The sequence below is a fragment of the Pangasianodon hypophthalmus genome, chromosome 5 (assembly GCF_027358585.1).
Source record: "Pangasianodon hypophthalmus isolate fPanHyp1 chromosome 5, fPanHyp1.pri, whole genome shotgun sequence".
Taxonomy (NCBI): Eukaryota; Metazoa; Chordata; class Actinopteri; order Siluriformes; family Pangasiidae; genus Pangasianodon; species Pangasianodon hypophthalmus.
The window spans coordinates 9,406,640-9,432,889 of record NC_069714.1 but is presented as its reverse complement, the minus strand read 5'-3'; the positions used below and the strand labels follow the sequence as shown (position 1 = coordinate 9,432,889).

General features: G+C 38.8%; 1 protein-coding gene across 3 annotated transcripts; it reads left to right on the top strand.

The window, feature by feature from the left end:
• The first annotated feature begins 1,197 nt into the window (after positions 1–1,197).
• On the top strand, positions 1,198–25,233 carry vangl1 (VANGL planar cell polarity protein 1). Of its 3 annotated transcripts, none has more exons than XM_026946463.3 (9): positions 1,198–1,299; positions 7,770–7,951; positions 8,896–9,028; positions 17,243–17,677; positions 18,789–18,964; positions 19,603–19,736; positions 22,546–22,681; positions 22,886–23,120; positions 23,815–25,233. In XM_026946463.3, the coding sequence occupies exons 2-9, from the start codon at positions 7,890–7,892 to the stop codon at positions 24,073–24,075; spliced, it is 1,572 nt and encodes a 523-aa protein (XP_026802264.2). In that variant the 5' UTR covers positions 1,198–1,299; positions 7,770–7,889; the 3' UTR covers positions 24,076–25,233. The 3 variants fall into 3 exon arrangements, with proteins under 3 accessions (XP_026802264.2, XP_053090405.1, XP_026802255.2); XM_026946454.3 differs by having other exon boundaries at positions 1,282–1,399; XM_053234430.1 differs by lacking the exon at positions 17,243–17,677 and having other exon boundaries at positions 1,206–1,299; positions 23,815–25,232.
• Positions 25,234–26,250: the final 1,017 nt, after the last annotated feature.

Sequence of the window (26,250 nt, the reverse complement as noted above, 5' to 3'; positions counted from 1 at the left end):
TCCCAGAATCATTCAAACTTCAAACCTAATGCATGTCCAGGTCGATCCAGAAGGAAACCTTTGTTGTATACAGCAATGGCCATAGCGGCTACTCCCTGTGAGAGCATCATGCTTAATTTTTCTATTTAAATGATTCAGTTAAGGCGTAGGGCATTCTCACCCTGTCATTAACCTATTCTCCAACCTGATAAATGTGTGTGTGTGTGTGAGAGAGAGAGAGAAAGAGAGAGAGAGAGAGAGAGAGAGAGAGAGAGAGAGAGAACTACAGTCTTCACTCTCAGAAATAAAGGTACTTTTCCTTGTTGCTGGGGTGGCACTTTCAAGTATACTATCTGTTTTTAACTGTTTTAAGTATACTCTGTTTTAATATGTAATATAATATAATATCTTTTACTTGGGAAGGTGCGTGTGGTGTACATTTAGAGTAAATCTTTAAAAGTACATCAGTGGTCAATAAGGTCCAATTATGTATATTCATATTCACTATATAAGTATAGTATATTCATGTTCCCAGGTCATAGTAAAGGTACAAAAGAGTGCCTATGTTAGCACCATCCCAGTGAAAAGGAAAAGTACAGTTTGGTACCTGCTGAATGTGAGGATAAACAGAGGATAAACAGGCCTAATGGATAGAGAGTCGGCCTTGTAGCCCGAAGGTGAACCTGAAGGTTGTGGGTTCGAGTCTCAGGTCCAGCAGGGATTGTAGGTGGGGGAGTGAATGACCAGCGCTCTCTCCCACCCTCAATAGCACGACTGAGGTGAGACCCTTGAGCAAGGCACCGAACCCCCAACTGCTCCCTGGGCGCCGCAGCAAAAAAGGCTGCTCACTGCTCCGGGTGAGTGTTCACTACTGTGTGTGCACTTGGATGGGTTAAATGCAGAGCACAAATTCCTAGTATGGGTCACCATACTTGGCCACACTTCACTTCACTATTTCTCAATTGCAGAGGATCACACACACACTTAACATTTTTGCTGTAACAGCCAAATGATCAGATAATGATCAAGCCTTTCAGCAGCCAAGGCAGGTGTGTTAGATCACACTAAAACACAGACATCATGTGCAAGTTAAAGGGGTCAGCAGAGGTCATCCCTGGTGTGTGCAACGCTCCAGGCAGTAGCTTCTGTCTCCAGAATATTGAGCAGCAGTGTGTTAAGCTTGCCTACCTGCAGAAACACAGCCACTGCAAAATGAGTCTCACAACGCCTAACTAGTCGTTCATTTCTGCGCGTGCTGTTATCACTCCCTCTAGCGGGAAGTAGAGGTATTACACCGCCCATCTGCTCAGAAAGAAAAAGGTGCGCTGCTTCAGTCCGGTCCGTATGTGTGTGTACAGAGGTGATTTCTGCTTTCAGAGTATTTGTGTTTATTTTACAGGGATGTTCCTGAGGCGAGAAGGTAAGTGTAGCTTTCTTAAATCGTTTCTATGACATTATTCTTTGTAAGCTAGCTTGGTTACAGTCTAGGCTGCAATCACCTCTGGAATATTAAGCAATGAACAGGATGCCTATTGTATCTGTACTGTTATTACAGGCTGCTAATTTAATCTACTAGAGCTGATATCTCACCGTTTGGAGCCTGTAACATGAACTACAGACGCATGTATGGCTTGGCATGAAATCTGCGTTTGGTAATGAACGTGATTTTCACGGCGTCTTATTGTAATTTTTGTGGCCCCGTTTGGCGCGTCTCAAAGCGCATCTATTGCAATAAGTAATGGCAAAACAGCACGCCACTTGAGATGCAATGTGTCATGCAATGGGTTCATAGAAATGCGTTTTCTACCATTCTGGTGCAGGCTAATCTTGCGGCTTTTCCCCGCAGCGGGTGTAGCGCGAGCTGATCGGGTGTTCCCCTCCCGCGCGCGCTGCATCCGCTGTTTATTTCCCTACACAGACATCCATATGATTATTGTGCACAAGAACAATGCTTTCACAGGAGTGCATGGGTTTGGGTGGTGCGCTCTGCGTCTCAGGAAAAAAAAGCTACAGTTCAGGACTGGGAACACCACAGAGATTGATTTATCACTAGATATTTGCTGTGTCTCCTCTTCTGAAAGGCACACTGACTGCTCAGCAGATGTTCAGTTCTGCTCAGGCAGCAAGAGAGGCACCCCAGAGGTTATGAGGTGCAGGTAAACGGGATCAGACTACAGTTTTTTGTGAAGCATTCACAAAAAAAAAAGCATGGGGCAAAGACTTCTTTTGTAAAGATCACAGATTTTTCCAAAAGACAAGTTTTATCAAACTCTGCAGCTGTAAGAAAGGAGTGCACGTGCACACTCTGCAGAGTGATAGTGTATTATCTGCATCTGAAGTAAATGGACCTTACACTTCAAAGGTTGTTGAGCTGTAATTTTCCATCAAGACATGTGTGCTAATTTTGCCCCAAGCAGAGAGCGAGAAAGAGATTGATGTAAGTCATTACCCAGCCGTTGATGGTCTTAGGGGGTTAACAATCTCCGCCATCATGAATTCTGCAATCACGTCTGGTGCAAGTTCACCTTCAAATCAAGTGGCATGTAATCTGATGTGTTCCAGGCTTGGTGAAAGAATTCTTTAGGCTCCACTGTCCATCTCACATCACAGCTAGGTAGATGATTTGATTTAATGATTTAATGGTTGCTAATAAAACTTGAATTTGAAATTATTTCATACTTCAGTTTAGTGAGTCTGGGCATAATATTGTCTGGAAGCCAAGGCTATGGAGGTTATTTGCAAGAGGAATGCTTTTTTTAATGTCACTGGTGAGTTGTATTAATCAGATTTCTCTCTGAATATATATGCACACAAATAGCTGTGTCTGTCCTTGTGCCAGCCTAGTTTATCCTGAATCACCTGTACTGATCACTTAAACCTCAGGCTTCTCCATTATTTGCAGATATTGTGATGGTTTATTAGCAGGATCTGAAGCAGGACTGAAGTATGTGCCTGTGTACTCAAACAACAGATGCATTCTTAATGTGAGCTGAAGTGTAGGCTTGGAAGCCCACATTATTGCACAATTTATCATTCTACCCCGTTTAACACACTTGATTGAACTCATTAGCTCATTATCACTGGCTTCACAGGCTGAATTTGGTGTGTTAGAAGAAAGAGAACACAAATCTCTGTGGACTGTGCTCCAGGACTTCTGTCTATTGGTTCTTTCACTGACCTGTATATACAGAATATGAGCTTTCATGCAGGACAAAAGTGAATTGTTTCCCACTAATTGACAGTAATGTCACATTCTCAGGCACACAGATGGGATTTGGAATGCAGCAGAACACCACATAGCACACAACTGACCTAAATTCCCTTCCCCAGGGAGTGAGTGTTTGCCCTGATCTCAGAACAGTCATGCACAACATCTGTGGAGCTCCACTGTTTAACTTTTCACTTTCTGCTTTAATGTTTGTGTATTGGTATTCCCTCAGTCATCTGAGAGTTGTCTATGGTACTTCTGAGGAAATCCAAGAGGATGTGTAATAAATAATGGCCAATAAAGCAACCTGATATAAGAAAATAATGGATGAGGCGGATGCAAAGTGCACCACAATGCAAAGTAATGTGGTGATGTATGTGTCCAGTTTGTCCAACATCAGAATGCTGCAGAGAGCATTATCTCATTTATACAGGGCAGGACGAACCATAAATTCATTGACTAGCCCACTGGAAGAGTCCAAGCTCCAATGTGTTTGCATGTTATCCGTCCCAGAGCTCCAATTAATAGACTAAAAAGCAGCTACTAATGTACTTTAACTCAAAGGCTTTACAACCTAATTGTGTGTATTAGTTCACACTGAAAAATACAGACTCCATAGGAGGGGTGACTTTATGTAGCTATAGTCTTTATGCTTTCCTGATAATGTCTTGAGTGATCAGAAGGCAGACAATCTTTGGCTAATATTTCAGCCATGAGCTTTGGTGTTCTCTTTTCTCAAATACAGTATCTAATTCTGAAGACTATCTTAATTTTCACTTAATGAAGTGTTCAAACATGAGGTGACTGTTGTGCTAGGATTAGAGTTATATAACATTTTTTATACTGCACTGTGCTATGTTATACTTTTGTCACTGATTCCATGCCCAATTTGTTGTCCTGATTCTGGAAAGATTGTCTAGCATCCCTTCAAGCTAATTAATATGCCTAGTAAAGATAGTTCCTACCAGCAACCAGACCACATCCTCGGTTTGCATGAGTACTGCTGCAGGTGGCAGGATTCCGAAAAGAGTCAATCGATCGAGAAATATGAACCACCAGACATCTCAAAGGAAAACTTTTCTTTGGAAAAGTCAGTATAGAGTATTTTTCTTTTTCTGGTGGTTGGACCAGTGCAGAAAACAAAACAAAAATGCCAGTGACAGTTATATCAACAGCTTACTGAACCTGCTTGTTCACTGGGTAGCTGTGCTTCAAAAACAGATATGTAACCTGCTTGCCCCAGGCACCCTGGCTAGAGATATGTCCACCCCTGCGTATACCATGGCTACTTACCAGCGTTTTAAAGTGAAAGCTTTGTATGCTTCACCTTTTCATAACCGAATAATATATAAATGGCAAATTCTATCATTTTATTTGGCTAACTTTCTAGACCTCCTTACATCAGTAGTCAACCCCACACACTCCCGGCTTCCTTGTCAGAGAACATGAATAATTGATTTCTGCTATGTGCTGGCACTCTCACACATGCTGACATAACACTGATTTTTTTTCCCCAAAAGCCCAGAAAGCTGCTGCATAACAATTTTCTACTCTTACCCCTCATTTTCCTGTACACATGCATACCACTGGTGGGAACTGGAAAATTGTTTAAATGATTATCTGTCACTACAGTGGTTTCCACAGCTATTTTTTTGTACTAAATGTTACAGCAAAGTGACAGATTAACCACATCAAAGCCACATTGTACTTTGCCAAACCCTTACTGAAGTTTGGATTCAGAACTGCTTAGTCAGAGGCCTGGCTTAAGGGGTGTGTTGTCTTTTAACCTAACAGTATTTTGTATATTGTGACACTGTGAAATAGCTAATAAGTAAGCACCAGTTAGAGCTGATGGGCTTACTCTTTTATTTAAAAAAAAAATGCCAAGAAAAAAGTTTAGCATAATTCATGTGATCTACACATGCTAAAGAGATTTTCATTGGCAGTGCGTTCACTCACATTATAATAATTAAAAGCAAATTATTACCAGAGGCTTCATCTGCAACTCTTTGGCTTCCTTAGTTATATCTACCTTTATGTGGAGTACAGTTGCTCAAGTTCAAGTGATAGTTTTTTTTATGTCCATTAAAGAATAAACGACTTTACAAAGGAGTTTAAATGCACATAGTCTCAGTAGGTTCATGCAATGCATGAAAATAACACATGAGATCTCAAGGTAGGAGCCATAAATCAAAAGCAAAACAGACTTTCTAGCAACAAAGCAAAAAAATTATACATTTTCACCACAACAGAGCACCAGATAGAAATGATGAGAAACAACCCCAAGATTATTCACATATATACAGCTATGAGGCAATATCTGAAAGATACATTAGCAACTAATCGTTAGCAACTAATTTATCCTCTTGAGTCTTTTTATTTAAAAAAAGCTTGTTTTTGCCTCAGTGATTACAGGCATAGTATAAAACTGAGTCATCTTACTCACTCTAGACAGTATGATTTGATTCAAGTGTTTTCTTACTTCTGAGTCTTTTCACATCATTATAGGGCATGGTTTAAATGTGGTGATACTTTTAGATATGCAGGATATTTTTTTCACCTAATTTTTTTCTTTTCTTTCTTATGCCCTGGATTGTTGTCCTGGCTTTTCCTAATGGACATTGAAGAAGTTTCTGTAATTACTCTTCATAGCCTCTGGCCATATAAGCCCAACTCAGAGTTTCTATGTGCATGTGCACAGGAGATTTAATATGTTGCTTAGTTCTTTGAACATACGTTCAAATTTCTAATGCTTGAAAGCACTTCTCTCTCTCTCTCTCTCTCTCTATGTGTGTGTGTGCACCTTGACTCTGTAGGTGTAATGCCTGAATAAAGCCAGAGTTTTGAAAGCTAAATGTCATTGCCTGAAGGCCCTTTTCTCTTGCTCCAATTCCCGGTGTACTCTGCTGTAATGGACTCATTATTACAATGCCGTAAATCGGTCAGCTTGACCTCCTTAGCTTGTCAAATCACTGGTTCTACCCACAACTTCCAGTTTGGCTTTTATGTTGGTCTTATCTGGCCTCACAGTGGGCCCATTGGGCATTTTATAAAATACAGTGGAAAGGGATGTACATGTGAACTGTTAGATTGCATGAAGCAGGCATGAGAACAAGAAAAAAGCCTCAGTTACATATTGTTTGTGTTTAAAGTGGATTTAAGGAAAATCCTTATTTCACCCTTCCAGTAGAATTTCACATTCCAGCAGAAAACTGTATCCCTATCCCATTTTAAACCTCAACCTTTTTTTTTTGTATTTTGTCTTCATTTATCATTTGCCAATGTGAAGTGCAAACTAGGATGGTCCAGCCCATCCCTGTTGCTTTAGAGCTCTTGGTTTCTGCAACAGCAGTATGTCACCCCTCCCTCCTTCCGTCTCTCACTCCCTCACACAGGAATCAGCAATGGTGTATCCTTTTGATAATGAGACATCTGGACTGGGCATCTGCTGTAGCTCAGTGTATCTGTTGCCTTTTCTCTAGCTATTCACGATAGCCCATATAGCAGATTTACAGTGGCTTGTATATCTCAACTCCACACATTCTTGCTTGCCGTTTGACATTAGAAATTAGATTTAAGAGGTTTTTTCGCAACAGCTAAGCTTTTAATAGAGAGCTAAAGCAAGACACATTGCTTAAATCACATAGATAAGGAGAAAAATCAGAAAGGCTACTTGTCTTCTCATGCATTTTGTTTGTGGGGTTTTGAGTGTCTGTGATGTAATCCCAATGGAATTATTTGTGTGCGTTTCACCGGAGCATGAGGTAACTCCAGAGGAATTGTGTGTGTGTGTGCAAGTGTATCTCCCAGCTCAGATTTCCCATATTGATGGCAGTGACCATAGGACTGCAGAGGCTATCAGGAGGGGATGATGGAGTATGAATAGGGATGTGTCTGTGTGTGGGTGTGTTTAGGGAGGGAATGTAGGATAAAGATCAAGGTTAGCTGGATTAGTAAGCACCACAAATACCTTAAAATCAATATATGACATTGATGCTGCGAAAATGTATGCTTATAGGTAAGCTCAGATTCTCTTGGTTAACCTTGGCTGTGTACTGTTTCTACTAATTGTGCAGGACTGGGTTCAGAGTAGGTGCTGTGGAATGTAGGAAACGGGCAGGGGTGAGATAAGAATAGCAAATATATAGCTTGATCTGCAGAGGAAAGTCGTGCTGTTAACCCCCACATAGGTTAGATTGTTTTTCACTGTTTTGTTATGAAGTTTGGGGTCATGACCTGGTAAAAGGGGGTGGAGGAGGGGGGTGGTTGGGTACGTAAAGCAGAGCAGCAATCACCTAAGAGAAACCAGCAAGGAAAGAGAAAAACCTACCTGGTAAAACTTATTTTCCCAGTTAGTTGTTTGATGGTAACTACTCTCTGCTGCTAGCAAATAAATTTAAATTGTTTAAAAAAAATCTAAATCTTACATTAATTCCACCCAGTCGCCCCACTCCATCCAAACGTACATAATTGTTATAGTACAATGTATCTTACTGAGAATTTAGTGACAAAAACGGAGTGCAAACAATAGCTCCAGAGCAAGAGCTTCCTGACTAATTTTATATTACTTTGTCTCTCACAGGTTTACAGTAAACTGGTGTAACCATAACTTGGTGCCTGCTTCCTGATTTGTGGCCTTTAACTTTCTGTGGCCAAACCACTCAAAGCCCTGGACCAATCATAGAAAAGACACAACGTCATCATGGACACAGACTCTGTCCACTCTGGCCACTCCCAGCACTCACGAGGGTCAAACAGACACAGGTAAGATACACACACACACACACACACACAAAAGTGAGGAATGTAAGTTTGGAACCACCGGTTATGGGATTTAAAAAGTAATTGAAGATTTCTCAGCAAATGTGGGTGTATTACAATGCTCTTGCTTTTTCAAATGACTCATAATGAATATGGTTATGATCTGTAAGATGAAAGTTATACAGTTCTGTTAAATTTGTGAAAGACAGATCAACAATGCTTAAAATGAACTCTCTTGGTACACTTGCTTTATTTACAAAAGCTTTTAATTTCTCCCTTCCCTCTGTCTGTAAGTGTGTCTGATGACTCTTACTGCTCCAATTACCCAAATAGAGCTGCTAAACCACAGGAGGGAGAGGCAAATTTGTGTCAGTGTGCTTGTTTTAACTGCTTCACTAGAAACTGTGCCATAGGGACAGACACTGTTCCATTTAATGGGAAGATGGCAAGAAGTTTTGCTGCTTTTTTGTCATGAATTTGGCTAAATCTAACATGAGAAACCAGATTGTGCTTCTTATTTTACTGCCTTGATGGGGCATAATGCTTATGAAAATTTTGTATGCATGCATGAAGTGCTGATGTAATACTGTGAGAAATATGTGCTAAAAGAATTCAACCTCAATCAAAATATGCTGTTTTACACTGCCAAACCCTAACACTTATTGTCCTCTTTCCAAAAAAAAAAAAGAATAATGAATTGACCTCAAGAATGATAATGAAGAATATAAGGACCTGCATGGATTAAGGCTGTCACAGCTGGCTTTAACTAACCCAGTTTCCTTCCTACTGCAGAAGGAGGACATGAGGAAAAGTGAATGAGAAATGCTTAAAAAAAAGGCAGAGGGAGATGATAATGAGAAAGGAGTAATGCTCATAGTGTGTGTCTATGCGGTGATGCCAGCAGTATTTCCCTGACCCTTGTCCATGTGTGTGTTCGTGCCATGCAGTGATCGCAGTAAGGACCGGCACAAACCACGCAGTCATGATGGCAGCAATCGCTCCGACAAAAACGTCACCATCAGCAGCCTGTCTGCGCAGACAGGAGCGACAGAACAGACCCCGGCTAGCACAGAGCCTCAGGTCAGTCCACTTTACTCCTGTCTACAGGTGCAATGCTGTAATTAATGTAGTTCTATATAGGCTGTGAGTTTGTTTGTGAAAAGGTGTGTGAATATCTACGTATGTGTATTTCTATACACATGGAATGAGGACCAATGCATTAACAAGTTTAATTATATGGCAGACAAATGCTTGTGGAAAAATGCCTTTGTCACTTTGTCTTGTAAAGAGAGAGAGAGAGAGAGAGAGAGAGAGAAAACCACCAAGATGCAGAGGTCAGCAATAGAAATGCTCAGAGGAAATGCATTTAGTTGTACGCATGGTGAAGGTATGCCCTGTTTGAATTCTGAACAAAGGAAGCAGTAATCAAGCTGATTACTTGTAAATCAGTTTTGTTGGATCATGCCATTGAACACATCAGCACCATGTGCTCTGACATCCTTACAAACTTTATGTAACATTTTGAGAACATATAGCCTAATTATCATGTTAATACAATCAATTTGAATCGATCTACTTAGTGTTTCTATCATGCTATCATAAATCATTCCTTTTTAAAGGCTAGAAGCCGAATCACTGCTGCTGAGGGAGACTGAAGGAAATCTTTTTTTGTTCTTTTGTTAGTCTTTTCTGAGAGAGAGAGAGAGAGAGAGAGAGAGATGCTGCTCTAGGCGTTACACTCCACTCTGACCTAGTTGTTTCTCACAGTGGGAGAAGCCACACAGTTTTTTACAAGTCTTCATGTCTGTTTGAACTCATTTGTGTGTGTGTGTGTGTGTGTGTGTGTGAAATGCAAGACATGCTAAAAATATACAATTAGGTAAATCCCATGCTATGGACTATGCATGTACCATTCAACATGATTTTAACAGAAGTGACATTTCCAGTTTTTGCATTTAATTTTAATATAATGCAAAAAAAATTATTTCTTTCAACTTGTGCTCCGCTCAATGGCATATTTTAAATTATAAGTCTGTTAGGATTTTTTTAGGTTATTTTGACCACAGAGTTATTAAGAAATAAGTGCTGAGTGACAGCCGTTTGTAAATCTGAAACAAAATGGGTTTTTTTAGTCCTTGTCTCTTTCCCTCTGTCTCTTATTTGCACTCCATTAGGAGTGTGTCACCATTAGGAGCACTGTTTTAAATAAAGAAATTGAAAGGTGAGGTATTTTCCTATTTAGAGTTCCTTATGTACTCACGTTTGTTACGTTTAAACCAAGACTTGCTAATAACGGACTTCTGTACAACACTAAAGGAGCTTGTTAGTTGAGCCTCATTATGAGCGTCTATGTTTGGACCTCAGTGCTTTAGTGTCTCGTGTGTTCCCTGGCAGTGCTAGAGGGCTAATGATAATCCATGACTGGTTGTCATGCTGGCTTGAAGATCTATTCTTCTCTGTGTAATGCAGCCTTGTTGACTCACATGTCCTTTATTATATCTGTCATATACTGATGGTGTGTGAAATTCTCTCTACCCTGAAGAAACTGGAGCCAGGCAGAGGAATTCCTTCAAATACTGTGAACATCGTTCCTTAGCTGCCATATTTATACATGCAGAAATGTGTTAATGAGTTTGTTTAGAAGCAGGCAAGGACACTTGGAATACGTAAACCTACATGGGTTGTAACAAAATACTTATTTAGAGAATAAATATGTAATACATGTACCAAACGGAATACCTTTACAAAGTTATCATGATCGCAGTACAGACTCATTTCATAGACATAATAACTAAGAAATAAAACAGTCTGTAAGTTGTTACTATACAAATGGCAGAGCATTTATTTTTTATAGAAAATTATTTCTATGTATTTTTTATATAAATTAGCTCTAGAGCTTGAACGAATGTATTGAACAGCTTTCTGTGAGAAACATTTGGGTGTGAACATTTTTAACCCATTCAGATCAACACAGGCTTAGAACTTTAATACCAAAATAATAACCATAACAATTATAGTGACTATTGATAGTTTAGTGGAATCCTCACCGATTTATCATAATTATAAGTATGCAAGAAAGCAAGCAAGCATTTCAATAAATCAATAAATTAATACAGTTGAATGAAGACTCGGACATAAAGAATATGAAGAAAGAGTTGTGTGAGTGTGTGTGTGTACTCACTGTCCACTTTATTAGGAAAACCTGTACACCTGCACATTCATGCAGTTATCTAATCAGCCAATCATGTGGCAGCAGCACAATGCAAAAAATCAGGCAGATACAGGTCAAGAGCTTCAATTAATGTTCAATTCAAATATCAGAATGAAGAAAACATGTGATCTCTGTGACTTTGATCGTGGCATGAATGTTGGTACCAGAAGGGCTTGTTTGAGTATTTCATAAACTGCTGATCTCCTGGGATTTATACCCACAAGAGACACTAGAGTTTACACAGAATGGTGCAAAAAAAACAAACAAAAAAAAAAATATCCTGTGAGCAGAGGGTCTGGAGGCTGAAACACCTTGTTGATGAGAGAGATCAGAGGAGAATGGCCAGACTGGTCTGCGCTAACTGGAAGTCTATAGTAACTGAAATAAGCACTCTTTACAGCTGTGGCAAGCAGAAAAGCATTTCAGAACACACAACACATCAAACCTTGAGAAGACCACAACAGGTTCCACTTCTGTTAGCCACGAACAAGAATCTATGCTATCATGGGCACAGACTCACCCAAACTGGATAGTTGAAGACTAGAAAAAGACCAGATGATTTTTTTCCCCTCATCTTTAACTGTCCAGTTTGGGCACGAGAACTTCAAAAGATCTCCTGTATGAAGCATTAATTTTACTGAGAAAAGTAGCTAAAAACGTGACTGCAACCAGTGTTTCATTTCTATACTAGCTTCCACATTATTCTATATGTGAACAAAAACTACATAAAAAAAAAAAATCAAAAATTAACATGATAGGATGTCTCGGAGTACTTGATTGAGATTTCTTCTTCTTTTTTTTTTTTTTTTAAAAAAAAAAAACAGTTCTGGCTGGAAACTGATAAGGACTCTCTTTTGTCATCTCTGTAGCTCTGCATGTGCATTAAGCTCACGCCCTCCTTAGGCATGCAGGGCTGACCATCGAGAATGACTCTCAGGTGGAAGATGAGCTGCCTATCCCTGAGTCTAAACAGACACACACACACACACACACACACACACACACACACTGTTGTTGATCCTGTTGCACGCTGGCAATAAGACCGCATTCTCCCCGTGTCCTCGTGGATTTCCTCTGGGTTCTCCGGTTTCTTCCAACTGTCCAGAATCATGCTGGTCTGTGGATTGACTATGATAAATTGCCCTTAGGTGTGTGTGTGTGTGTGCACATGGATTAATACTGAAGATGAATGAATGAATGAATGAATGAATGAATGAATGAATGAATGAATGAAAGACCAATATAACAGTCACTTCATATTTCAAATGAGTTGAATTGTTTTCTTGTTAAAGTTAAAAGGCTCATTTATATCTCCACTGTATCCCTGGTTAAAGCAGCCGTGGTGGGATTTGGAGCATGAAGGGATTTTGATGAATTGTTTGAGCCTGCAGCCTGTTGGGTGCATATATTAATTTATTTTCAAACTTCCTGTGTTAACAATTTTGGTTAAACCTAGGAAATGAGATTAAATCTAATTGACCAGTAAAAAATGTCTGAGACTTCTTTTTAATTTATTGGAAAAATAAATCTAGCTGTAATGGAAAAGGCCCAGATGTTGATGACTGTAATTAGGCACTCATGAGTACTTGTGGTTCTTTATTGTAGCATGCATAAAATTTTTCTTCTATTTAATGTTAGCATTGTCTCTGAGTCTTTCATCGATAAGCCTAACTGGTTAACTCTCAACATACATCTCCCTTGAGTTTACTCTGATGAATCCTATGAAGATACTTTTAGTACATTAGCCATGTATCTTTATCATATTACACACAAACAGAGACAGAGAGAGAGAAAGAGAGAGAGACATATGCAGGCTTACTGCATATACACATACTTCCGAAAGTAATGGAACGGCAAGGCCAGTACTTTTGTTTTTGCTATATACTAAAGACATTTGGATTTGAGATCAAAAGAAGAATATTACGATCAGTATTTCAGCATTCGTTTCCCGATATTTACATCCGGATGTGTTAAACAACTTAGAACATGGTACCTTTGGTGGCAGACCACCCAATTTTTAGTTGAACAAAAGTATAGGAACGGATAGTTTTAAAGTAAATAAATGTAAATAACACTTAATATTTGGTTGCATATCCCTAGCTTGCAATAACTGAATCAAGACGGTGACCCACTGACATCACAAAACTGTTGTATTCTTCTTTTGTGATGCTTTTCCAGGCTTGTATCACAGCTTCTTTCAGTTGTTGTTTGTTTTGGGTGGTTTCTCCCTTCAGTCTCCTCTTCAGGAGGTGAAATGCTGCTCAGCTGGGTTAAGGTCTGATGATTGACTTGGCCAGTCTAAAACCTTCCACTTTTTTCCCCTAATAAAGTCCTGTTGTGTTGGCTCTGTGTTTTTGCTCATTGTCTTGCTGCATGATGAAGTTCATCCCAATTAAATTGGATGCATTTCTCTGTAAATTGGTAGACAGAATGTTTTGTAGGCTTCTGAATTCATTCAGCTACTTCCATGATGAGTTACATCATCAGTAAAGATTAGTGAGTCTGTTCTAGAAGCAGCCATGCAAGCCCAAGCCATGACACTACCTCCACCGTACTTGACCAATGAGTTCCTTTCCACTTTGGCAGCGGTTAATCTTGATTCCAAAATGTTTTGGCTCATCTCTGTATTTCATTGTGAATTCATATCAGACCTTCTGATTCTTACCGCTAATGAATGGTTTGCACCTTGTGGTATGGCCTCTATATTTCTTCTGTCTAAGTCTTCTTCGAATGCTGGATTGTGATAACTTCTCCCCTGCCCTGTGAAGGTTGTTGGTGATGTCACTGGCTGTTGTTTTTGGGTTTTTCTTCACAGCTTTCACAGTGTTTCTGTCATCAACTGCTGTTGTTTTCCTTGGCTGACCTGTTTAATGTCTGGTAGTTAGTACACTAGTGGTGTCTTTCTTTTCAAGATATTCAAATTGTTGTATTGCCCAATGCTTGTGTAATGCTCTGATCGATTTTCTCTCTTTTTCTCAGCTTCAAAATGGCTTGCTTTTCTCCCATAGACAGCTCTATGGTCTTCAGGTTTATCCTTTTTAACAAAAATTCTGTGTTCACAGGCAAAACCTAGGGCTTACACCAAGAGTAGACATTCAGCCATTAATTGTTTAAACAATCAGTCTAACAGGGCACACCTGGGCAGCAAGAAACACCTGTCAGTCACATGTTCCAATATTTTTGATCACTTAAAAAATAGGTGGGTTCAAACAAAAGGTGCTATGTTCTAAATTGTTTAACTCATCTAGATGTAAATATCTGAAATGAATGAATAAAATAGCTGAAATTCTGATCTATCGTCTCATACTGATGTTTTCATATCAAACCCAAATGTCTTCAGCGTATAACAAACAGAAATGATTGTGTTGAATGAAAAGTAGAAGGAGAGAAATGATTCAAAGTTAACAAGCATATTGACTTAGAAGCTTAAAAGTTGTTTTTTTTCCTCAAGGAGAGAAGAAAAACAAAGATTGACAAAATCCAGCTAGTTTTTATAGGGTTGAATAAATTGTTCATTTAGAGTCCCATCTGTCTGTGAACACCTGTTTAATATATCAACTTATTTAATTGTCATTATATGCATTTTACTTTGTTTCTGGCAATAATAGTGATTAAACTGTAATGAAACCTAAGGAAATCCAGGTGTGCAAACACCTGCCATTGTTACACTGGAGTTAGTATGTGTGTTATATATGTGTTAAATGTTCATATACACACATCAGTTGTTAAATTATTATGATAGCTATAGATCTTAGAGATGCTATTGCCCTAGGATGTGTGACACATTCTCATTGCCTTACAGACAGTTACATTGCCAACCTGTTTTTATATTTTCTGCCTGGCCCAAAGTGAACGCCTTGTCGCACAGTATTATTTTGGAAAGAATGAGAGGAAAAGGGATGGAGGGTGGAAAGAGGAGCGGTTCAGGACTTTCACACACTCGTTTATCACTCCCTCTCTTCCTGCTGTTCTCTCTCACTCTGCTGGAGCCCACAGTCTCCTAACCAGGAGGAAATGAGCGTCTGTCTCAGTTAAACAGGACACACACACACACACACACACATGTGCCTAATAACACACACATTTAATTCCTTCTTTCTCACTTAGTTCTCATTTCTGTTCTATAATCAAACTAATGATGACTCTCTTTTGCTTACCATATGACTTTTTTGCACAAGTGCTATTTTCGTGGTTATAAATGAATGTGCTGCGCTGACGTGTGGCGGACAGTGCATAAGGGGGTGTGACATTCAAAATCTGCTGACCCAGTGGGATTTTTTATAACGTATTTTGGTCCAGAAATGTGCCTGTGTTATCACCTGACTTAAAGTTTAGCCTTAAAAGCCTCTTCCCATTACATACAACCATTTTTGTGGATGTTCATTATTTATATCACCCATCTTAAACGTACATAGGAAAAATCACCCAAATACTAACTAAATACCCTCACCGTCCCCTTTAATAGGAACACCTGTGCATGCTGTTATCTGAGCAGACAATCATGTGGCAGTAGTGCAATGCATAAAGTCATGGAGGTCAATAGCTTCAGTTAATCTAGACTAGGTCATATTTTTTTTCTAATCTTCAACTGTCCAGTTTGGCTGACTCTGATAGCTTCAGATTCTTGTTCTCGGCTTACAGGACTAGATCCTGACGTGGTCTTCTGCTGTTGTAGCCCATCTACCTCAAGGTTCGATGTTTTGTTCATGCTGAGATGTTTTTCTGCTCACCAAAGTTGTAAAGAGTGATTATATGTGTTACTATATCCTTCCTGGCAGCTCAAACTAATCTGGCCATTTTCCTCTGACCTCTCTCATCAACGAGACATTTCCACCCACAGAACTGTCGCTCACTCAATGTTCTTTGTATTTCGCACCATTCTGTGTAAACTCTTGTGTGTAAACTTTGGAGACTGTTGTGTGTGAAAATCTCAGGAGATCAGCAGTTTCTGAAATCTTCAAGCCAGCCAGTCCGGTACCAACAACCATGCCATGGTTAAAGTCACAGAGATCACATTTTTCCACCCATGATTGGCTGATTAGATAACTGCATGAATGTGCAGATGTACAAGTGTTTCTAATAAAGTGGACAATGAGTGTACATTTAGTTTATTATTTTATGTGTAATAACATCTCAGTTGTTGCTAATTCACATGAAAAGCTTTGATGAAGTATATTTTAATCACATGTAAGCTTCTGTTTTAACTGGTATTTAATTCCACACCATCTGTGTGATGCAGAATAAAGACGCACACCAAGCTATAAACTCCACAGAAATCCACTAAATGTAGCATCACTCTATTAAAACAGCACATTTATGCTGCACTTTCTTTCATGATGTTTAAGATTTAGGCCTGGTCTGAAAGGAGGATATCAAAATCACTAAAAAATAGATCCAACAAATCTACAAACTCCTACATAAATAAAACTTTAAAACATTTGGTATTTATAATGGTGTGTAGGCAAAAACAATTAAATATAATTCATATACTGCTTTAATAGCACATACAGACAGCACAATATATCATGAATTTTGTATTTTATAGTGTTTATACAGGGAAACCATGCCAGGGGAATGAAAGTGATCTCTGCACCTGACCACACTTTTGGCGAATTTTGATTTTAAATGACTAATGGTTTTAAATTATTGTGGATTTTGGACTGTTGTCATTCAGAATAAAAGCGCATGACACTACCACTAAAATGTGTACATCACACATTTTTCCTGAGATCAGGTCTAGTTAGGACTTGTCCCGGGATTTATTGGTGGGTCCAAATTTACCCTCTCATTCATAACTGCTTATGTTTCCCTAATTTCAGTTTGACTCTAATAACTAAATAATTTATAGTAGATATTGAATAATTTGCTTGAAGACGAATAAGTAAGACAGGTGGTTATGATGCGTCATCCATGCCATTAGACTCAAATTTTTGTGTTCATAAAGTCTTTTTATAGATATGGCTTTGCTCTTTCTACATGACAGTAAGGCATGACGATAAAGTTGAACTGACTTGAAAGAACTTGTTCTGAAACAGTTGTTCATTCATGGTCTCATATCATGGTCTCTCTCCTCCTCCTGCCAGGATGATAACTGGGCTGAGACCACCACAGCGGTGACTGGTACGTCAGACCACAGTCTCTCTCAGGAGGAGCTGGCCAGTTTTGGGAAGGAGACGGTGGGTAGCGTGCATAAGCAGAGCTTTGTGCGTTTGCTGCCCCTGGCCCTGACGCTACTCCTTGGACTGGTGGTTCTTGTCACGCCACTAGCGTTTGTGGTGCTGCCACAGCTGTTGTGGGCTGAGCGTGTGCAGTCGTGTGGCACAGCCTGTGAGGGCCTCTTCCTCTCTCTGGCCTTTAAGCTACTGATCCTAATGCTGGCCGGCTGGGCCCTATTCCTGCGCCCACCCCGGTCCACCCTGCCTCGCCTGGCTGTTTACAGAGCGCTGCTCGCTGTACTCACACTGCTGCTCCTGCTCTCCTACTGGCTCTTCTATGGAGTGCGCATCCTCGACACACAGGTGTGTGTATTTATGTGTGAGATGTTCATATAATTTGTGTTAAAGGTATATACTATAATGGCTTAAATTATTAACATGATCATTAAAATCAACTAAATTAGCAGATTTTTTTTCAACCATAGCTCTCATATATATATATATATATATATATATATATATATATATATATATATATATATATATATATACTGTGTGTATATATATATATATATATATATATATATATATATATATATATATATAATCTCCCACAACCTCTAAGCATGCCCATACTTACACTGCTCACTGTTGTTACTACATCCTTTTCACTGTAGTTACTGAATAATTCTTTGGAGTTGATGAATAATGTGTTAAGATGAATAACTGAGTCACATGCTAATGGGATAATTAACAGACAGATTTAAAAAATCATGACTGCAGTTAAGTAATGAATAAAACATGATGGGAAAATAGTGAACCACAGGCTGGTGTGATGCATTACCACCACAAAGTTGATTATTTTCCTATAACAGCATGTCCCAAAGTGTTCTATTCCTCTTATACCACAGCAATGAGTTCATGTTACCGGCTATGTTATAGCAGATCTAAAAAGCAGCATCTCTTTTTTCCTCACTCTTGAAGTTAATAAGACAAAAAAGCACTGTGATCTGTCCTGAAGACTTTCCTTTGACAGAAAATGTACTGAATGTTATAAAGCACTGGCACTCTTTCCATAAATGTTAAATAAGTCCTTGTGAATGAGCTGTTACTTTAAAAATGATTGAAAATGTATTAGAACTAGTGCATTAATATAAACCTGGGAGTTGAATTACTTCCTGCACTACTCTAAGAGCCATGCTCTTATAGAAAATCAGATATGACAATTGATCAGTGTTGTGGTGTAAAATACACTTCATTTTTCATGAGAATATGGAATGCTTGTGTGTGTGTGTGTGTGAAAATTGGAAAATTGTAATAAAGAAATCAGCTGTTCCTATGCGAGAGCCAGAAAGTGAAATCAATCACATTTAATTCAAATTGAAGGAGTGTGCTCTGAAGAAAGAAAAAATAACTTTGGCAAATATGTATTCATTATTTTTGTTGTTGGTGTGTTTATGTCTGTGGGTGACAGGATGAGAATTATCAGGGGATAGTGCAGTTTGCTGTGTCGCTGGTGGATACTCTGCTGTTTACACACTACCTGGCCGTGGTGCTGTTGGAGGTGCGGCAGCTGCAGCCGTGCTTCTCTCTGTGTGTCACACGCTCGACTGATGGAGAGACACGACACTACAACCTGGGCCAGCTCAGGTAACACACACTGTGTGCAAGAAAGAGTAAGAGAATATCAAAGAATAAACCCTTTCTATGCCAAATCTGTTTCGTTCCTAATCAGAATGATTTTTACTGTATAGTGTGTATTTAGGTAGTCAATCATTTAATTCTAGTCTGCACTTTTATTCTTCTGTTATTGTGTTTGTTTAGCTAATGCTATTTTTCTCTGTCACCGAATCTGTTATTCTATATAAATCCACTGTAGATCTGCAGTAGTGCTATGTGTGTATTTGCTGATCCAGTCATAAATCATTTACTCGATTCAGGCCAAAGATGAATGCAGACATTAATCATGCAGTTATTGTAACTATTTCTCTCTCTCCCCCTCTCTTTCTCTTGCCTCTGTAACTTCTTTGTTCCTCCTCTTTTCAGTGATTTGAATTTTTATTCTCTCTCCATTCACTCTGAGCATACTCACAAGATCAACCTGCCTGTTAGTTCACCAAGCATCTCCTCTCACATTAGGATTCAGGCATTGTAGCATTGGGAGTGCATTCTCATGAGTATTGTGGGCGTGGCTTTGGAGGAAACACTATAGATTGTCACTACAGCTATAGCTACTATGCCACTGAATATACCTTTAGTCTTACATTATTCTCTCTTTCTGTGTGTAGTATTCAGAGGGCAGCTCTGGTGGTCCTGGAGCACTACTATAAGGATTTCTCAGTACATAACGCTGCATTGCTAACTGCTGCTAAATCCCGGACAGCCAAGCACCTGGCTGCTCTAAAGGTCTACAATGTGGATGGTGGGTTCTGCACTTTACTTTCTTCATGCCATTGCATTGTTTTTCTAATTAGGAGAAAATTCTATAATGGTTCAGGCTCAGGTTACAGTTCACGGTTTGGAAGAAACTTTGAGAAAGAATGGAGACATCTTCTCTATTTGAAACTGAAATATGGAATTACAGCAGGAAGAGGGAGATTCAGCTCAAGCAAAGCAAGTATCCTTGAGAGCTTCAGATGCATGAATCAAAGTCTAATGTGATTTCTTACTCAATTTAAAGTTCAGAACATTTGTGTTGTCATATACATAGCAGACTACGGTGGATACACTGCGTTAATAACAATAGAAATATGTGTCTTTAGTGTATAATAACAACAGAATCACAAAAATTCTTTCCATTCCTGTGGTTTGAGGATTACTGAATATTAATAATATTATTATCTAGTCTGTCACTTGATATTTTTGGTGTGTGTGTGTGTGTGTGTTTCTTTCTGTGTTCTCCTCAACATTTAAAGTTAATCCCAAAAGCTTTCTTTTAGACTGTAAGTTAAAACCATGGAATGCACCGAGTGCCCACGGTGTGTGTGTGTGTGTGTGTGTGTTTCTTCTGCCCTAGAGGCAATTTCACCCATCAGGAGTTCTTCCAACATTTACTTCAGTTACAATAGCACATATTCACCTAGAGCATATTCATAGAGCATTCGTGGTGTTCCTATTGAACAGCTTATATTTTGTGATCTAACTGGGGAAACCTGATTTAAAACAAAACAAACAAACAAAAAACAAAACAAAAAAAAAACAGTACTCTGGCCCTAGTACACACACTGTATTCACACGTTTAATCCCACATCATAAAGATACCGAGCTGGTATTTGGCCGCTACACAGGGCATATTTAGCCACTCTGTGCCTGGACCTACCCTACAAAGTGCTGTTTCAGAGAAAGTGTACACACACTCTTGTGTATTTCAGTGTAAATACGTGTGGATAATTGACATTTAATTTTGTATATATGCTACCAGTCAAAAGTTTGTATGCATGCTAACAGTTCTTAATTTATTTCTTATTATTTCCTACTATGTAGAATAATATTGATGCCATGATCACTTTGAAATAACAAATATGGAATTCTGCAGCGACCAAGAAATGTGTAAAACAAATCAAACTATTTTATGTTTTGCTTTCTAAACAGAATTTAAAAGAGATGTCTGAGCTTTGCACACTCTTGACATTTTTCTCAACCAGTTTCATGAGGAAGCGTCACCCAGGAGGATTTTCTTGAAGTCCACAAACAAGCTGAGCACTTGCTGGCTGTTTCTCCTAAATGAAAACCACTTGGTTGGGAGGACACAATTTCATTTTAAGTAAAAACTGATTATTAAAATATATTTTGTTTCAGAAATTAATTTTTACACAGGCATTAACATCACTATTTACATTTGTCTTGATTTTTAAAGTAATTGATTGCTTTCACTATTGTATGCAAAACTCATGATTAATCAATGATCATAATCATGATTAACCAAATTTCACTTTGATTTTTTTAATAAAAAATCTCACAACTAAAGCAGTGTTTATTTTAAGCAATGACTGTGCTCATGGTTTCAGCTTATAGTATATGGCTTGGTTTTGGGATCATTAAGCACTACGCTCATGGTGTGTACATGCACGGTGCTGCCCTCATGTGTTCATCTGATTAAATCCAACTGAACCAGATTGAATAAGCTTTGTTTAGCAGTAGACAACATAACTGCATAATTGGCTCTAATAGTAACCCCCAGAGAGTGAACTTCAAAACCTGGTACAGTAAAACAGTGCCTCTGCTATAGTCATACTAGACTTCCCATCAGCCAAGCTCAATTATCTCCACAGGCTGTTAATGAGATTAGGCTTACTATCTACATATTTAAAGCTATATAACATAACTAAAGCAGGTGGATTGGGTGCTATAGACAGCTATGTAAAAAGAAAATGTATTACAGTATCCAGCAGTAGAGTCTATTTTGATTATGGCATTTTGTATTATTTTATGATATTCATCAATCTTTGTTAGCTGGCTACAGTACCTCATATGTAACTATTATATTTATATCACAGCAGTGTTGAATTCTCAATTCTGATTGGTCAGAAGGTGTGGACTGATTATTTATAATAGCATGGCTTGGACAGTATGTCTGGCTGCAAGACAAATCACAGCTTTCTATTAAAGCACTGTTCTAATATGTTTCTATAGTAACAACTTACACAGCGACTTGTATAACGGACAAATCACAATCATGGATTAAAAAAATGTGTGTAATTGTTGAAGTTTTCACTGAGAAGATGCCAGTGTCAGCGCTTTGTAACAGTCATAGGTAAAGCTGTAACTTTAAGGTTTCTGACACAGGAAAGTCTTCAGAACAGAGGTCTTTGCAGTGTCTTGGTAATATATTGCAGGTTTTTTTTGTTTTGTTTTATTAACTGCAAGAGAGACAAACAGTAGTACTGTAACTCACAAGAACAGGAACTAACTTATTTTGCAGATGAGATAACTATAAACGGATAAAGAGTATGAGATATCTTTCTTGAATTAATAAAAAAATGTTAGAATTGGCAATTTTCTGTGGTACAAGAGAAATAAAACATTTCAGGATGTGCTGTTATAGACAAATGGTGATAACAGCCTGATGTCACAAAACCCCATCATTGATTATTTTCCTGAAACAGAATGCTCTTAAATGTTTTCTTCCTTACAGAGAATACACCTGCTTGAGTTATTATACAGTGTCCAAGTTAAGATTTTTCAGGTTAGAACTCTCTAAGATCCCATCATGCTGTTCTTCATCCTGTCAGGTCCTGGCAGTGATGGTGCAGCGAGTCAGTCTCGTGCCAAGATGGCTCCTGCGGCCCGACACAAAGACACCAGCCACAGTGAGCTTTACTACGAGGAGGCTGACTACGAGAGAAGAGTCCGCAAACGCAGAGCACGGTAAAAGAAAGAGAGGGAGACTTCACAACTGAGTGATAGTGGGATATTTATACTGAGATTATGATACATGCTGCTAAAGCAGAGCAGACAACAAATTAAGTAAATAGAGGACCAGAATTCAGTATATCACTAAATCAGCTCACTAGTTCCATCTGATGGTTGCACTTTGCTACAGGATTAATATCTGTTTAATGTTCTCTCAAGGCTGGTGGTGGCAGTAGAGGAGGCGTTTACGCATGTGCGGCGGTTGCAGGAGGAGGAAAAAAAGAAGCCACCAGGAGACGTGATGGAGGCACGTGAGGCAGCACAGGCTATTTTCCCCTCAATGGCACGTGCACTACAGAAGTACCTGCGCACAACACGTCAGCAGCACTGCCACAGCATGGACAGCATCCAGGGCCACCTCGCTTTCTGTATTACCAACAACATGAGCCCCAAGGTATACACACACACAAATACACAGTGGTAGATTCATTGGAAGGACAATCTCTGCTGTTCATGCAAGCACATCATTTTTAATAGTTTGTAGGTAATATTTCTGCATTTATAAAAAAATGTTACTTCAGAATATGAATGTAATTCTTGCATCTATGGTTAGTGATAATGTGTGTTTTCAAGGTAGTTTGCAAACTAAATCATTTTTGTGCATTGTGATGCTTTTTTGGTACCTTTAATATTTTTTGGTACGTGCCTACCAAAATATTATGTGCCCACAGCATACTAATTCACTCACACTGTCTTGCAAAAAAAAAAAAAAAAGAAAAAGGAAAAAAGTGCAAGCATTTACCAGATTGTTAACGGATTTGATTTGCTTCTCAACACAAAACTGTACGGCTTTTCTGTCAGAAATCAAGAGAAGAAGAAAAGTTCAACAAATTAAGCTACTGTATGTGGCTCACTTTTGGCAGTAGCATAACTCCATAAAGCAAAAAACAAAAACAAACACCTGCTGACAAACATATATTTCTAATGGGGACTGGCACAAAGGTTTTCATTAATCATTAAAATCATTAAACACTGATGGGAAAGCAGTTATACTGCTGGAGAAAATTAGGCCAATTTCCATTAAAAGGTGTTTTTTTTTGGCAAACTGTAGTCTCCTGTTTGTGCTCAGCGCTGTGTTTTGTCAACAGGCATTTCTGGAGAGCTACCTGACTCCTGGTCCCACTCTGCAGTACAACAGTGAGTGCTGGCGGGCTCTGCAGTGGACGCTGGTCAGCGAGGCGTCGGTCACCAGCCCACTGCGTCATGGCACTGAGTTCCAGCTCAAAAACAGCCACTTCTGCCTGGTGGTCAGCAGCAAGGCCATCCCGCAGCTCAGAATCAGCGAGGAGTACGTCCACCCAAAATCACACAAGTTCGTGCTGCAAGTGCAGTCAGAGACCTCCGTCTGACCCTCTGCTGTGTCTGTCGCTTTTATACACAATAAACTCAGAAACAGTGTTTCTTTTTTCACTTTTTTTAGAAATCACGTTTCTCATATTGGACATATTTTGATACGCAGCAGTGTGTTTCTTTTTGAAATGAAAAGTATTTATGTACAAGACAGATACTTGTATTCGCAAGTGGGAGAGTGTGTTTTATGTGTGTAGGTATGTGTGCTGTGCAGTGTTTAAGAAATAAAGGCTGCTGTTTATTAAGGGAGGGATCAAGCAGAAGTGTAAATCCAGAACTGTGATCATTAGGAAGTGTTGTCTGACATGTCATATAACTTGCCTGCCAATCAAACAAAACAGACAGGAAGGAAGGAGGAGGGACCACAGAAACATTGAACTTTTTGAAAATGTATTTGAAATGATGGATGACTTTAATACCCCATTTACATCAAAGATGAGACACAGTGTCGTCTTAGCGCACAAAAACTCCTCAAAACTTTTCTAATGCACCGATTTCTCATTTGTGATTTAGTCACTATGGTAAAACCACAAACCATGTAGGACACACAAGCCCAGGAATGCTGCCTAAACCTTTTTGATAAACCTTTTCATTTAAGAGGGCTTAAAACCTTTTCACCAAAAGGGTCTATTAATAATTCAAATGCAGCAGAAAAACTACCTAGTAAACTTTTTTACAGCCAATAAAAACTCTTTTATACATGTATTTATAGGATTATGAATTTGTTTTGTTCCCTGTGTCCTTTCTGTGTGATGATATATGATCACTTTCAACTTGACATGTTTGTGGCTGCCCATTTGTGAAGTATATGCCATCACCTTATCCTGCCAATTTCTATAACAATAGGAATTTTTTTTTTTTTTGTAAAATCTGAAAAAATGCAAAGTCATCATGTATATTTTATATTGTTTACACTGATATTTTTATGTGTACATATATGTCTGTGTAAATTTAATTTATGAGTATATGTACAACATCTTGTGGACCTTTGCATGTATATATTCATATAAAGGTATTGATTTTTTTCTGCTATTGTAGCCCTTACCCTTGTCATTTTCTCTGAGATCATTAATGTGAACTCCTTTCAGATCTTACACTATTTTCCTTCATCTTACATTTGCTCTTAAAAGAGAACTTCATCCTGGTTTCTAATAAAACTGTATGTCTGAGACAAATAAGTGATATACTCCATAATGTGTTATGTTACACATCTATACCAGTTTCATGTGATTAGAGGGTCAGATGTAATATTTAAGCCATCATTAATCAGATTTCCCATTAACTATTCAACATTGTTTTCGCTGTCTGTATTACTGAGTTTCCTATAGTCATGTTGCTGTTTATATACACTCACTTAGCATTTTATTAGGAACACCTGTACACCTACACATTCATGCAATTATCTAATCAGCCAATCAAGTGGTAGCAGTGCAATGCATAAAATCATGCAGATATGGGCCAGCAGCTTCAGGTAATGTTCACATCAACCATCAGAATGGGGAAAAAAAGGGATCTCTGTGATTTTGACTGTGACATGATTGTTGGTGCCAGACAGGCTGGTTTGAGTATTTCTATGACTGCTTTGGGCTGATAATAACTCAGATAACTACTCTGTACAATTGTGGTGAGCAGAAAAGCATCTCAGAAGCACAACGCTTCAAAGCTGAGGCTACAAAAACTGGACAGTTGAAGAATGGAAAAACTTAGCCTGGTCTGATGAATCTCGATTTCTGCACACAGATGTTAGGGTCAGAATTTGGCATCAACAGCATAAATCCATGGACCCAACCTGCTTGTGTCAACAGTCCAGGCTGGTGGAGGTGGTGTAATGCTGTGGGGAATGTTTTCTTGGCACACTTTCGGCCTGTTAATACCAATCAATCATCGCTTGAATGCCACAGCCTATTTAAGTATTGTTGCTGACCATGTGCATCCCTTCATGGCCACAATTTACCCATCTTCTAAAGGCTACTTCCAGCATGATAATGCACCATTTTACAAAGCAAAAGTTGTCTCAAACTAATTTCATGAACATGACAATGAGTTCAATGTTCTTCATTGGCCTTCCCAGTCACTGGATCTGAATCCAATAGAGCACATTTGGGATGTGGTAGAACAGGAGATTTGCAGCATGAAAAGCACCTGAAAAAAATCTGCAGGAATTGCGTGATGCA

Excerpts from the sequence above, each read along its gene's own strand:
- vangl1 (XM_026946463.3), top strand. The coding sequence starts at position 7,890 with ATGGACACAGACTCTGTCCACTCTGGCCACTCCCAGCACTCACGAGGG. Across the intron at positions 7,952-8,895 it reads CGAGGGTCAAACAGACACAG|TGATCGCAGTAAGGACCGGC; the intron begins GTAAGATACACA and ends CGTGCCATGCAG. Across the intron at positions 23,121-23,814 it reads CCAACAACATGAGCCCCAAG|GCATTTCTGGAGAGCTACCT; the intron begins GTATACACACAC and ends TTTTGTCAACAG.